Below are 14,932 nucleotides of genomic sequence, written 5' to 3'. Positions count from 1 at the left end.
ATACGTTAGGCTACAGATACATTAGGCTTCAGATACATTAGGCTTCAGATACGTTAGGCTTCAGATACGTTAGGCTACAGATACGTTAGGCTTCAGATACATTAGGCTTCAGATACATTAGGCTTCAGATACGTTAGGCTTCAGATACGTTAGGCTTCAGATACGTTAGGCTACAGATACGTTAGGCTACAGATACATGTTGCAGTAATTTTTATTTTTTATTTTTTTATTTTACCGTTATTTTACCAGGTAAGTTGACTGAGAACACGTTCTCATTTGCAGCAACGACCTGGGGAATAGGTACAGGGGAGAGGAGGGGGATGAATGAGCCAATTGTAAACTGGGGATTATTAGGTGACCATGATGGTTTGAGGGCCAGATTGGGAATTTAGCCAGGACACCGGGGTTAACACCCCTACTCTTACGATAAGTGCCATGGGATCTTTAATGACCTCAGAGAGTCAGGACACCCGTTTAACGTCCCATCCGAAAGACGGCACCCTATACAGGACAGTGTCCCCAATCACCTAATAGGACATAGGTCTAACGTTTGAGAGCGAGAAAAATATTTTTAGTGCAAGCCCTGATCCGAATGACTCGACTGCCCCAGCACGGAGAGAAAGAGAAGTGCTCTTTTTCAGGGACTCACAAGGCTCATTTGAATGTCTTGATGCAGCAGGAAAATTCTCTGCCACAAAGAGTGAAGAAGTTAAGACATCTGTACTTTGAGCTAATACTTGCAATCAGAGTTCCAATATGTATTTAAAAGTAATCAGGTAAATTACAGTTGTGCAATAAGAATACAGTTATCAAAGAGAAAATACCAGAAGTCTTCAATGTAAAAAGATACTCACTTATCTAAGTCTATAAGCTAAGTCTATACAAAATGTATGTCAAGAGATTGGTTAACAATTGCTCCCATAAGTAAGAATATGTCCAACGTTTATCCTTCGCAGGGCAGATCCAGATCTCAATAATTACCATCATTTAATTACCATCACTCTGCTTGGCCAAAATAATGATAGAAAATAATATAAACAGACACTCAGAAGTAAATCAACACAACTCTATTTAAATGACAGCACATCTGTAGGCTACAGATACATTGGGCTACAGATACGTTGGATACGTTAGATTTTTTTTTAAATGACAGCACATCTGTGTTGCTCCTGCGTTGAGTTGACCGCTGTCCGGCAACAGTTTAACATAGTTATCAGTCAGTCCTTGCACCCATAGCTCCATCCTATGAATTTGGGTTACATTTCTCCAGCCCCATTCCTCAACAGTTTAACATAGTTATCAGTCAGTCCTTGCACCCATAGCTCCATCCTATGAATTTGGGTTACATTTCTCCAGCCCCATTCCTCAACAGTTTATCAAAAAGTGACACAGTGATCGCTTTGTTTCCATTGGAATTTGCCACTTTAATGAATAGGTAAATATATTTCAAGTTATCCATCGACACAAATAAATCAATACAATAGCTAGGCCCATTAAAACACCCAGGAAGAAGGGCTCAAGGAAAATGGGAGTGGATCTGGAGTAACTCAAAGGCGCGACTGCACATACAATCCTGTTTAGAATATTAGACAACAGGCTCCCTCCTTCCCCACTCTCGTTCTTCCAGGGCACTCCAGCCTTCACTTTGAAAGAGCAATCTCCCGAATCAATAGCACATGCACTATGGCTGCCAATAGATTGCGACAAAGTAAGAATCAATTATTTAAAATGGTAAGAAACACCAGAATTAACAAAGTGCTCAGCATATATACGGAACCAGACAAACCCTGTCCTTTACAAAAAATGGAATCTATGCAGAAGTAATCAATTGCGAAAGGCTCATCAGATGCTGGAGCTGGAAGGAATAGAGACAGAGGTTTGATACAGAGATGCAGCATAATATGAATAACAATGTAACAACTACATCATTGAGCAATTATGTAACAATCTTCCAGGACCAACTTCCTGCAGGGTCATCCTCACCCCCAACGATTTTGTTGTTGATGGAGCGGATGCCACACACGAAAGTGAGAATAATTTTGTTAGAATTTTGACTTAATAACAATTCTAGAATTTAGCCAAACTGATTTTAGATTGAGTCTGGACACGAGATCCTGGGGAATGGGTTTTGAATTGTATTTACCATTACACAAGCCACCGGCACAACTCAACATTCCAGATAGTGCCAAGGAAGGCCAAAACGTGTCTTCTGCAGAGGAAAAGACAAAGCCATAGTAATACTTGATCAGTCATAGTGTAAAAACTATTGGTCGCTAAATCCGGAGAAATGACAGACCATGTAAAAAACTGTTGGTCATTAAATCCGTCTCGAAGGACCATGTAAAAAATTATTGGTCCCTAAATCCAATAAGGATGAGAAATACCAGAGTTTTGGTGCAGGAACGGGATAATAGTGCTATTTAATATTATCAATCAGTCATAGGCTATACACATTTTATTTACTGTTTCATGGATAACCCACTTAACATTTTTCCCAAAATGAAAATAAATAATTTTGAGTGATTTTAACACTTGACATCATCTAGCGTGCATCATGTGATTTTATTTTATAACAAGAAGGCAAAGTCTACTTTTACTGGTTATTAAAGAGATGTTGCACACCAGATGATGTCAAAGTGTATCCTGGTGAACTTATCTCGTTAGTTAAAAAAAATACTTTTTATTACTATTGCTCAATATTTAAATTATCATTTTGCCCAAAACCATGGCAGACTGGAGTGATCACTATCAGACACATCAGCAAGTGGCCATTCCATAAAGGGATTAGAGTCCAGGTGTTCTTTTAATATAACATTGGTTTCAGTCAGTTACAATCCAGTAAAACAGAATTGAGAAGTGGATTGAAATCAGCTATTTATTGGGTGTAATGTAAACTCACCAGGGGTTGTTGAAGGGCCATCAGTTGTTGAAGTGGTCGCTGGAAGATAGACAGAGAGGTTGGAAACTTAGCACAAGCACTTCCTGTAAAGTCCTGTAGCCCCCAAAATATGAGATTTGGACTCCTTTATAAACGCTTAAAGCCCCACCCGCCTTCGATCCTGCTGATTCGATTGTATAGAGCAGTACAGCTGTTTAAACTCCTATCACCTGCTCCCCTTTCTCTCCCTGAATTTTGACAAATTCCACTAACTACTTAATTAAACTCTTTGCAGTCCATAAGTCATTCATTTTCAATGGAGGCAGATCACCTTGATTTGTCCCACTCTTGTGTTTTCTGTTGTACCCTGCTGCAACCACCAGTTGATACTTTTAAAATGTATTTTGTAACATTTTAAGAGTATCAACTCGGTAGCAACAATAATTCATATTGTTTGCTAATTCTAGAATTCACAAAATAATGTTTTAGCATGGAGCACAAGCCACCGGCACAACTCAACATTCCAGATAGTGCCAAGGAAGCCCAAAATGTGTCTTCTGCAGAGGACAGGACAAAGCCATAATAATACTTGATCAGTCATAGTGTAAAAACTATTGGTCGCTAAATCCGGAGAAATGACGGACCATGTAAAAAACGGTTGGTCATTAAATCCGTCTCGAAGGACCATGTAAAAATTATTGGTCGCTAAATCCAATAAGGAGAAATACCAGAGTTTTGGTGCAGAAACGTGATAATAGTGGTATTTAATGTTATCAAGTGATGTTGCACACCAGATGATGTCAAAGTGTATCCTGGTGAACTTATCTTATATTTTTTTTACTTCAAAACATAGTTTCAAAAACATAGCCATCAAGTAGAAGTAGCTGTAAATATAATACTTTACAAATGTATTTCCAAATACGTTCACGTAAACTACTTTAAAAAAACTTTGCATAATTATTTTGAAATGGATTTAAAGTAATTGAAATACATGAAATAGGATTTGAAGCCAGGTTTGTTGAAAGTACCATTTGTCTGGAAGGCCCAGCGACCAGCGACATTGACATTGCTGGTGTAACTGAAAGTTGTGTCGTTGCTTTGAAATGACCCCGGGATCGAGAAGTAGTGGATGGAGTTGACTGTGTCATAGCCAGCCTAGAAATACACATATCATAGATCGTTATTATAATATATGAAAAGTATCAGAGATAAAATACTATCCATACATAATTCACATCAGGAATGCAATTTATGCTCATGATAATGAATATAAACCCATATATTTTTCTTCATGAAAATGTATAATATGCATTCATTCTTCTGACCTGAACATTTTGAGTTGTTGGTGCAATCTCCCCATAGTTCATCAGGATGAAGGAAGATTGGCCACCAGCAATCAGAACCACTTGGAAGGTGATTTCCTTATATTAAGGAAATTAGATAAACATTTTAATACATACTGTAGCCTCCTGTGTCATGTACCAATCTTGCCCATGTGCATCTTATATCATAGCTTCACAGGCTTTTACTAATCGACTTAAAAATAACTAAGCATCACTTTAGCTGACAATAGAAACAGAGCCACAACAAAAAGTCTTACTGTTCCAAAATTGTTGTAGTAGGCAACCTTATCCCATGTAGCAACGAAGACCCAATTAACAGAGAAGCCCAGGTTTGGGAAGTACTGATTAATGTCTTGTGTGGCCTGTTGAAGAACACTGCCACTGCTGTACTGCCGGTAAGAGATGGTACCATTCCACCTGTTGTCCAAATCGGTCCAAAATGGAGCGATCAGATTTCTTGAGGAAAATGCAGGGAATCGGTATGGTGTGTAACTGGCAAATGCTTCCTTGAAGGTCAGATGTCCATTGTGGTTCACCTGAAATGAAATTACTTAATTGAAATGGAAATAAAGCCTGTATGACAGTTTAGACACAACTGGTTATGCTTCATCATTTGTTTATTTGTAAGGACAGATCTTTGGAGAAGATCATGGTTTTGCATCGCTTACAGCACTGACAAGTGAAAGTAAATGAAAATCAGACAAAATGCATGTGTGAATAAATAAAGTACATGCAACATATTGTCACGTTCTGACCTTAGTTCTTTTGTTATTTCTTTGTTTTAGTATGGTCAGGGCATGAGTTGGGTGGGTTATCTATGTTCGTTTTTCTATGTTGGTTTTTTCGTTTGGCCTGGTATGATTCTCAATCAGAGGCAGGTGTTGTTAGTTGTCTCTGATTGAGAATCATACTTAGGTAGCCTTTTTTCACCTGGGTTTCGTGGGTGGTTATTTTCCGTGTCAGTGTTTGTTCCACACGGAACTGTTTCGGTTTGTATTTCACGTGTCGTTTGTTGTTTTGTATCTGTGTGGCCTGGTATGATTCTCCATTACACATATTGTATGGGACACTTTTAAATGTACTTTTAGAGACCATTCAATACTATACTCATCATTAAAACACAAGCAGTTTAGGTCAAAATAGATTAGACTAATAAAGGAAATAGAGGAAGTAACAGCGCAGGCAGAAGGTAATGGAAATTGTACTATAGAGGCACAAAATGGGCTAGAGAAAAAACAAAAAGAAATTGAGGTACTTATTCAAGAATGATCAAGTGTAATGTATTACAAAAATAAAGTGAATTGGATGGAAAATTGTGAAAAATACATAAAATTTCTCTTGAATCTTCAACATAGAAATTCTACCAAAAATAATTTACAGTTACTCATTACAAATGATGGAGTTATCCATGATTCATCAAATTATAATTTGAAAGAGGAAGCGAAATATTTTAAGCAAATGTTTTCTTTTCAGTCTCCTCTATTTCCACTGAATGATGTTAACTGTAAGGATTTCTTTCCTAATAATAATAATAATAATTTAAAAATAACACATTTACAGAAAGACCTGTGGGAAGGCCAACTTACTGAAGAGGAACTTTTTGAGGCAATAAAATATTTTCAGTCTCGAAAACATCAGGGCTTGACGGTATACCAGTAGAGGTATATCAAAACTTTTTTGATGTACTCAAATATCCATTATTAGCATATTTTAATTACTCCTATACAAATGGTAGACGTTCAAGTTCTCAACAAGAAGGTCTGATTTCATTACTACTAAAACAGGATGCAGGTGGTAAGTATAAAGATCCAGTCCATTTTAAAACTGGAGGGCTCTAATGCTTCAATGTTGTGATGTGAAAATCCTGGTGAAATACATAGCACATAGAATAAAAAAGGTTTTACCAGATATTTTTCATCCTGATCAGACAGGATTTTTACATGGACCATATATTGGAGATAATATATGACAATTAATTTAAACAATTGAACATTATGAAACACTGAAAATACCAGGCTTGGTTTTCATAGCAGATTTTGAAAAGGCATTTGATAAAGTACGACTAGCATTTTTAAATAAATGCCTGGATTACTTTAATTTTGGTGAATCTCTTATACAATGGGTTAAAGTTATGTACAGCAACCCCAGGTGTAAAATAGTAAATAATGGTTACTTCTCAGAAAGTATTGAGCTTTTAAGAGGAGTAAAACAAGGCTGTCTGTTGTCTACATATCTATTTATTATGGCCTTTGAAATGCTAGCTATTAAAATTAGATCCAACAAGAACATCAAGGGGTTAGAAATCCAGGGGAAAGAAAGGTAAAAAAGGATCTGAAACATCACAGCACAATTGATAAATATATGGCACATGGAAACCAAACGAGGGTGGTCTATGGTGATAGGTGGGATGGGCTGAGAGTGGCTGAGGGGTGGGATTAAAGCGCTTATGTTTGGTAATGTATTATTGTTATGTGACTGCTTTATATAAAAGTACCATGTATATAAAATGTGTATGTAAAATGTATGTATATGTAGCCGAAAAGCTGTTAAAAAAAACAAAAAGACATTTGTACTCCGGGTGGTGGAGTAAAAATAAAATAAAAAAACATGCAACATATTAATAAATACAGTATGTACTACTATCACTCCATAATGTATGTAATGTATATACTATCCCAGAGAGGTTAAAAACATGTATTTTTACGCACGTATATCTGTTGATACGGTTTTCCAAAATAAACAAATGGCTGCTCCAGGGTAATAGGAGGGGAACTTCCATCATCGGATCGGGAGCTCACTGTGTCTCCAGCCCCAAATGGATAGAGTGGGCCTGAGATGAACAAAATGGTCCGTTAATAACATCATTACAATTAGGCCATACAGCGAATATCTAACAATCTGTCACGGCCAACTTTCTGCATTGTCATCCTCACCCCAACTATTTTGTTGTTGATTTGGGTGATGCCACACACTAAAGGGAGAAGAAACTCTTGGGATTTTTCAGCAATTCAGCCAAAGTGATTTCAGGTCACGGCGGGGCACAAGATGCTTGGGAATTGGTTTTTAATTTTGGAATATTGACAAGTGGCAGTTGGAATGCAAGTGCACAAAATTTAAATTATAATTTTTCCCAAAACCATGGCAGACTGGAGTGATCACTATCAGACACATCAGCAAGGGGCCATTCCATAAAGGGATTAGAGTCCAGGTGTTCTTTTAATATAACATTGGTTTCAGTCAGTCACAATCCAGTAAGAGAGAATTGAGAAGTGGATTGAAATCAGCTATTTATTGGGTGTAATGTAAACTCACCAGGGGTTGTTAAAGGGCCATCAGTTGTTGAAGTGTTCACTGCAGGATATAGACAGAGAGGTTAGAAATGTAGCACTTCCTGTAAAGCCCCGTAGCCCCCAAAATACGGGATCTGGTCTCTTATAAATGCTTAAAGCCCCACTGATTTTAGATTGCGGCAGGACACGAGATGCTCAGGAATGGGTCTTGAATTTTTGAATATGAGCACGTGGCAGCTGGGATGTAAGTGCATATCGTCTGACTTCTCATTTTGCCCAAAACAGTGGCATACTCGAGTGATCACTATCAGGCACATCAGCAAGTGACCATTCCATAATGGGAATGGTGTTCTTTCAACATAACATTGTCAACCTGTTGTTTTATGTAAATGTTTTATGTTTTATGTAAATGTTTTATGTAAATGTTTTATGTAAATGATGCCGAGTCTCCAAGGCACTGTGTAATGGACAGGGCTGTCTCACTGCCTGGAGGCTACGATTGGATAGAGCACAATCAGTGCATCTGTTTAATCTAGTGTTAGTGGGCAAGTGGACATTATTGTAATCCAAACCCAACCCTCATGTAAATCGTGATGCACAGCGATTGGCCACCCATCCAGTAGCAAACCCGCGTCACAACTGTAACTTTATTGATCAAATCCCAGCTCTTTCCTGACAACCCCATCTATATATAATATTTGTTATATAACATAACATCTCATTAAGATGAGAGACGGTTTCAGTCAGTTACAATCCAGTAAGAGAGAATTGAGAAGTGGATTGAAATCAGCTATTTATTGGGTGTAATGTAGACTCACCAGGGGTTGTTGAAGGCCCATCAGTTGTTGAAGTGGTCGCTGGAAGATAGACAGAGAGGTTGGAAACTTAGCACAAGCACTTCCTGTAAAGCTCCCAAAATACTAGATTTGGTCTCTTATAAACGCTTAAAGCCCCACTGATTTTAGATTGCGGCGGGACACGAGATGCTCAGGAATGGGTCTTGAATTTTTGAATATGGACAAGTGACAGCAGGGATGTAAGTGTATTTACTGCTTGTGAAGTTGCTAGCTAGCAAGTTAGCATAAACTAGCGCTAACTGGGCTAGTCATTGTCTAAATCAGCTGTTCCCAAACTCGGTCCCCGGGACCCAAAGGGGTGCACGTTTTGTTTTTTGCTCTAACACTACACAGCTGATTCAAATGATCAAAGCTTGATGATTAGATTATTATTTGAATCAGCTGTGTAGTGATGGGGGAAAAAAAAATATATGCACTCCTTGGGGTCCTGGGGACCAAGTTTGGGAAACCCTGGTCTAAATGACAGGTAGAAGCACATTCATAAAAATAGTTTGGTGACATCTTGTGGTCTAATGTGAATTACGGAGGGGGGGGGGGGGGAGTTCTGCAGGGGGCTATTTAACCCCTAGTACCCTACCCTGCTGCAGCCACTGGTTGGTTTAAAATGTTTTTTTGAAATTTTAAGAGTAATGTGTTGCGTTGTTTCATGCTTCAACCACCAGTTGATTTAAAAAGTATTTTGTGACATTTCAAGAGTATCAACACGACAGCAACAATAATTCACCACCGAGCCAAATTGGGGTTGACTTCCATAGATTAGATTCGCTTTGCTCTGATTTTATTCATTTTTTGCTAATTCTAATATTCAAAAAATAATATTTTAGCAAGAGCAAAAGCCACCAGCCCTCAACATTCCAGAGAGTGCCAAAACCCAAAGCCCAAAATGTGTCTGCTGCAGAGGGACAGGACAAAGCCATAAGAAAACGTAATCAGTCATAGTGTAAAAATTATTAGTCACTAAATCCCAAAACATTGACATGATTGTAATCCAAACCCAAACCTCATGTAAATCGTGATGCACAGTGATTGGCGGACCAGTCAGTGGCAAGCCCGCGTCACACCTACATCTTTACTGATCGAATCCCAGCTCTTTCCTGACAACCCCACCTATATATAATATGTGTTATATAACATAACATCTCATTAAGATGAGAGACGGTTTCAGTCAGTTACAATCCAGTAAGAGAGAATTGAGAAGTGGATTGAAATCAGCTATTTATTGGGTGTAATGTAAACTCACCAGGGGTTGTTGAAGGGCCATCAGTTGTTGAAGTGTTCCCTGGAGTATATAGACAGAGGTTAGAAATGTAGCACTTCCTGTAAAGCCCCGTAGCCCCCAAAATACTAGATTTGGTCTCTTATAAACGCTTAAAGCCCCACTGATTTTAGATTGCAGCGGGACACGAGATGCTCAGGAATGGGTCTTGAATTGTTGAATACGAACACGTGGCAGCTGGGATGTAAGTGCGTATTGTCTCAATTCTCATTTTGCCCAAAACAGTGGCATACTCGAGTGATCACTATCAGGCACATCAGCAAGTGACCAATCCATAATGGGCTTAGGGTCCAAGTGTTCTTTCAACATAGCATTGTCAACATGTTGTCTTACAGTATATATTCTGTATATAAAACAATATCTAAAGAAAGCCACACACTTTCTCTCACACACACTCCTATAGTATATGCAATACCACTTAAATGTAACAAATTTTTTATCTCAAATGTAATCACTGTAATCCCCAAAAGTAACTATTTATCATGAAGGGGCATAAATAATAACTACTAATGCTGCATACTCCAAGAAATGTACAAATCTCACCTTTCTGGTAAAGAAAAATATAAATTGCTGCGGTGTAGTCACTTTTGAGGACACAAGCTCAAATACACAGTACAAATATGATAAAAACTGTAGTTCTGGGTCGCCTCCCTGACCAAGGTTCTTCTTGCACGGTTGCTCAGTTTGGTCAGCGCTAGGCAGAGTCTGAGTAGTTCCATATTTTGTGCTCAAGGAAACGTTCAACACTCTAGAAATGGTTTTATTGTCACGACTTCCCCCGAAGTCGGGTCCTCTCCTTGTTCGGGCGGCGTTCGGCGGTCGACGTCACCGGCTTTCTAGCCATCGCCGCTCCATTTTTCATTTATCCATTTGTTTTGTCTTGTTCCCTACACACCTGGTTTTCATTCCCAATCACACTACATGTATTTATTCCTCTGTTCCCCCTCATGCCTTTGTGTGAAATTGTTTGTTTGTTACATGTAGCCCGTATTAGGCTGGTTAGCACCGGGTCTGTGTTTGGCCTGTGTGTTTTGGTTATTTTGTACTTTGGGCGTACTTTGTGTACTTTGGGCATATATTGCTATTTTCATTGTGTATGAATAAAGTGTGCCTATTATCACCCATCTCTGCTCTCCTGCACCTGACTTACCTTCAACCAGTAGCGCACACCGTGACATTTGTACCTTTCCCCAGATGATCTCCGAGATGAGGAGATCTACGGACAGTCCCTTGGACTTCATGGTATAGTTTCTGCTCTGACATGCACTGTCAACTGTGGGACCTTTCTATAGACAGATGTGTTTATTTTTTTAATCTTGTCCAAACAATTGAATTGGCCACAGGTGGACTCCAATAGAGTTGTAGTGACATTTCAAGGATGATCGAAGGAAATTGGATGCACCTGAACTCAATTTGGAGTGTCATAGCAAAGGGGTGTGAATACTTATGTAAATTTGATATTTCTGTATTTAATTTTCAAAAAATTTGCAAACAATTCGAAAAGCATGTTTTAATTTTATCATTATGGGGTATTGTGTGTAGATGGGTGAGCACAAAAGTATATTTAATCCATTTTGAATTCAGGCTGTAACACACAAAATGTGTATGTATATTATACAGTATAAGCAATTCCAATGCAAGCCAATGGAGAGTGAGGCATGCTCCAGTATTCTCCCTATTCCCCACCCTCTCTCACAAGTACACGTGTACACACAAGTGAAGGCTGCTGAGGGGTGGACGGCTCGTAATAATGGCTGGAACGGAGTCAATGGAATGGCATGAAACACATGGAAACGATGTGTTTGATGTATTTGATACCATTCCACTAATTCCGCTCCAGTCATTACCAAGAGCCTGTCCTCCTTAATTAAGGAGCCACCAACCTCCTGTGGTAGACACATACCACAGACATCCATGCACACCTGTGACATTGTCACAATATAAGTTAAATATAAGTTATTTTAGGATGCTTGTAGGCCAAGTTTTCACACTTGTAGTTTTCACACCAAGCATTCTTTCGGTAGAATAAGGAAGTAAAATCGATGAATCTGTGCTAGTTCAGGAACTACCACCTATGCCTCTAAGACTAAGTGATGTAATCTCTGCTTGTTTCATGTTATGTAAGTATCTCATGACGGTTTCAGTTACAATTTAGTCCGAGTTGAAAAGTGGATTGAAATCAGTTATTGGATGTAATGTAAACTCACCAAAATCAGCAGTGGTCACTTTACCTTTTGAAACAATTGAGGGGGGTCAAGGTGAGCAAGCTTAAATTCACATGTAAAATACTAACACGATCATCATCATACAAAGTGAATAAAGTACTTACTCGTCATCAACAGAAACAGCACAAAAAGCATAATTTGATTCCTCATTGTCACAAGCTCCTTGTCCATTCAAATCTAGAAGCAAAAATTATTATATTTATCGTCATAACCATGAATATCATTATCCCCTTCTTCAAAACTGTCTTCATTTGCATTTTACATGTTCTATTCTAAAAAAAAACAGATGTGTTAGAACAGCTCACCTGTTTCTGTGTATTCACCCTTTCTTCTGTGTAGTTCTGTTGGGTTGGGACTATTGGTTCCTAGGTATAGTTTATACGTAGGAATGTTAATAAGGTGGAATGTGGCCAACTCCTATAGTCAATGGCATGCATGAATCACCCCAAGGACACTTACTGCAGGTGTTGGCACCAGGCTTATGTATTTTATATGCAAATCAAATTAATATGGTGGAATAACAACAAATGGAATGCAATACATACATTTCAATTATGAGATTACAAAACAATTAGGCCTAGACCTGGGTAGCTAACTGGTTTCTTAGCTATATTCACCTTCAATATCTTAATCAGGACTTGATTTGCTGTAATAGAAAATAAAAGGTTATTAGCTAGAGACAACCTAGTCCTATTTAATTTACAAATCTCATGACATGGCTTGAAACTTGGCTATGAGGTATACTGTAGTAAAGTATCTATGGGGATTTTTATTTAGCTGAGCCTGCTAGCTAGCTAAATTTAGCATTGGTATAGCTAATGTTAGCTAGCTAGCAGCTGTGAAGTCATTGAAATTATTTGAAATAGCAATTGAGGTAGCCATATAATCTATCTAAACACTTAACCTATATTTATGGTAATATAAATGAGCTAATTTACCCGTATCACCACACATGGGCATTTTGATTTGTGAACTCTGTCACATGCACAGAAACACAGCTTACTAAACAACAGTGCTAGGTACTAGGTGCACTAAAAATTTAGACCTAAAAAATCCCCCTAGTGTGTAGATCACCCTATTATTATTATTATATCAATTTTTTTATGTGATTATTAGAGCGAAGCTAGAAATAAATGGGGGAAATACGAATCCTTGCAAAACAAAACCGAGAAAGCGGAATTTGGGAGAAAAAAAACTGAATTAGGCAAAATAAAGATATAATAATAATAATAATTAAGGGCCCTACCAATGTTTTACGCTGTGCGTGACTGCACTTTAGAGTGTCATCCTGCAGCACAGCATTCTAGGGAGTCACATCCAATATTGGCTGTGCACCCAAGAAGTAAAAAGTTTAGGCCATCCTAGAAATGTAATATAAATAGACAATATAATATATGCCATTTAGCAGATGCTTTTATCCAAAGCATTTATAACCAGTGTGAAATGGCTAGCTAGTTAGTTGTTTCCCTTGCTCTGCCGCTGCTTTTGTGGAGCTATAGGTAACAATGCTCTGTGGGTGACTATTGTCGTGTTCAGAGGGTCCATCGTTCCAGCCTAGGTTGGGTCAAGGAGAGGGATGGAAGCAATACCTTTACACATACATTTTTACGCATGGGTGGTCCCTGAAATAATCTTTCAACATGCATGACAAGGTTATAGCTAAATTTGTGATGCCTCAATTTTATATAATTTATAAAGCTTTTATTAAGGTGTTCATGTCACCCTTTATAAAGCACAGGTTTGTGTCATATATGACATAGTGGGTTATGTCACATTTGACATGGTTGGTTATGTCACACAGTTATGCCACATTTATGAACCCTTTATAGAGCATGACATATAGTTATAGATGATTTGTGACAGATTAATGTAGTGCTTATGAAGGCTTTATTAAGGCTTTATGACGCATTTATAAGCTACACTTCATTTGACGCGGGACCAAACATTTGCAAATGCTGGAGTATAGAGATACATTTTAAATGTTAGCTTCACTGTCCAAATACATATGGGCATGAGTGTATATGTAGCCTATACACAGGTAAATAAAGGGATTCAGCGATATTCTGGCAATGACACCTTTTGTCTACTTACCCAGATTCAGATATACTTGTGGATACCATTTTTTATCTCATTGCTTGCAGTATGAAGAAAGTTAAAGGCAGGTAAATAAGGTGGAATGTAGCTATGATGACTAAGTAGAAGAATGTTGTTGTTCATGTTAAGAATCTTGACATTCATGGGCCTTTGTGACATGCAGTGCAGGCGTGGAAAATGCACAATAGATTAGACATGGGTACACAATGAGTTGTGAATGACAGTTGACCTCATAGGATTGAAGAAGAGCATTCTTAGTCATCATCGGTAGCCAAAATGCGAACTGGAAAAACACGTTGCCTCACCAGATGTGTGTGACATGGGGAGAACATCCTCCTTAATAGATGTGTGGGAGGCAGGTTGACCTTTATTGGGATAACTGAGTGTAAAAGGCGTCAGTCAGAACATACCAGCTCGTAACTGGTACATACTGTACCATCTCCAGACCTAGGGCTGATATGGTGACTGTATTACCGACACACCGGCAGTCACAAGTCATGACTGCAGTCAAATTCCACGTGACCATTTAGTCACAGTAGTTAGGCTTCTCCAAGCTCTAACACTGCTGATGGTCATTAATAGCCCACCAAACTTGCAGGGGCGGAGCTAAAGGGGTGTCCGGGGTGGCACTGGACACCCCTGACATCTGATTGGCCACCCCGTGTGCCACCCCAAAATTTCATTCGCTACTGGCAGTTTGATGCTGATTGACATCCCATTTCACCCCTTGTTGAAAGAAGCATTTATTTTGACGTTCGGCAGCGCATTTTTCAAATCGGAGACGAGATAATATTAATGTTGGTTGCGAGATACAGAAGAATAAGAATAAGAAGAACATACAGAAGAAGAATAGAGAATATTTCCACAGCTAAACGAGCTCTTTTCGCGATTGGCGAAGGCATCATATTTGAAGTAAGTTTTAAGGTTTAGCATCAGGTTTAGGTTTCCTGAACAACTTTTATGAAAGTT

The 14,932-nt window shown here is 38.5% G+C and overlaps 1 protein-coding gene across 3 annotated transcripts; it reads right to left on the bottom strand.

Moving 5' to 3' along the window:
• Positions 1-1,423: 1,423 nt before the first annotated feature.
• On the bottom strand, positions 1,424-12,235 carry LOC129846017 (sushi, nidogen and EGF-like domain-containing protein 1). Of its 3 annotated transcripts, XM_055914017.1 has the most exons (13): positions 12,175-12,235; positions 11,974-12,046; positions 11,852-11,875; positions 9,609-9,647; positions 8,330-8,368; positions 7,534-7,572; positions 6,930-7,051; positions 4,479-4,757; positions 4,204-4,299; positions 3,907-4,033; positions 2,900-2,938; positions 2,144-2,209; positions 1,424-1,855 (listed from the first exon to the last, which is right to left on the bottom strand). In XM_055914017.1, the coding sequence occupies exons 2-13, from the start codon at positions 12,038-12,040 to the stop codon at positions 1,716-1,718; spliced, it is 1,077 nt and encodes a 358-aa protein (XP_055769992.1). In that variant the 5' UTR covers positions 12,041-12,046; positions 12,175-12,235; the 3' UTR covers positions 1,424-1,715. The 3 variants fall into 3 exon arrangements, with proteins under 3 accessions (XP_055769992.1, XP_055769993.1, XP_055769995.1); XM_055914018.1 differs by lacking the exon at positions 2,144-2,209; XM_055914020.1 differs by lacking the exons at positions 7,534-7,572; positions 8,330-8,368.
• Between the last annotated feature and the right edge of the window lie 2,697 nt (positions 12,236-14,932).

This window comes from Salvelinus fontinalis, unplaced genomic scaffold, assembly GCF_029448725.1.
Source record: "Salvelinus fontinalis isolate EN_2023a unplaced genomic scaffold, ASM2944872v1 scaffold_0429, whole genome shotgun sequence".
In the NCBI taxonomy this organism is placed as follows: domain Eukaryota; kingdom Metazoa; phylum Chordata; class Actinopteri; order Salmoniformes; family Salmonidae; genus Salvelinus; species Salvelinus fontinalis.
Note: the sequence above shows the minus strand (reverse complement) of the source record. Positions and strands in the feature narration are given on the sequence as shown.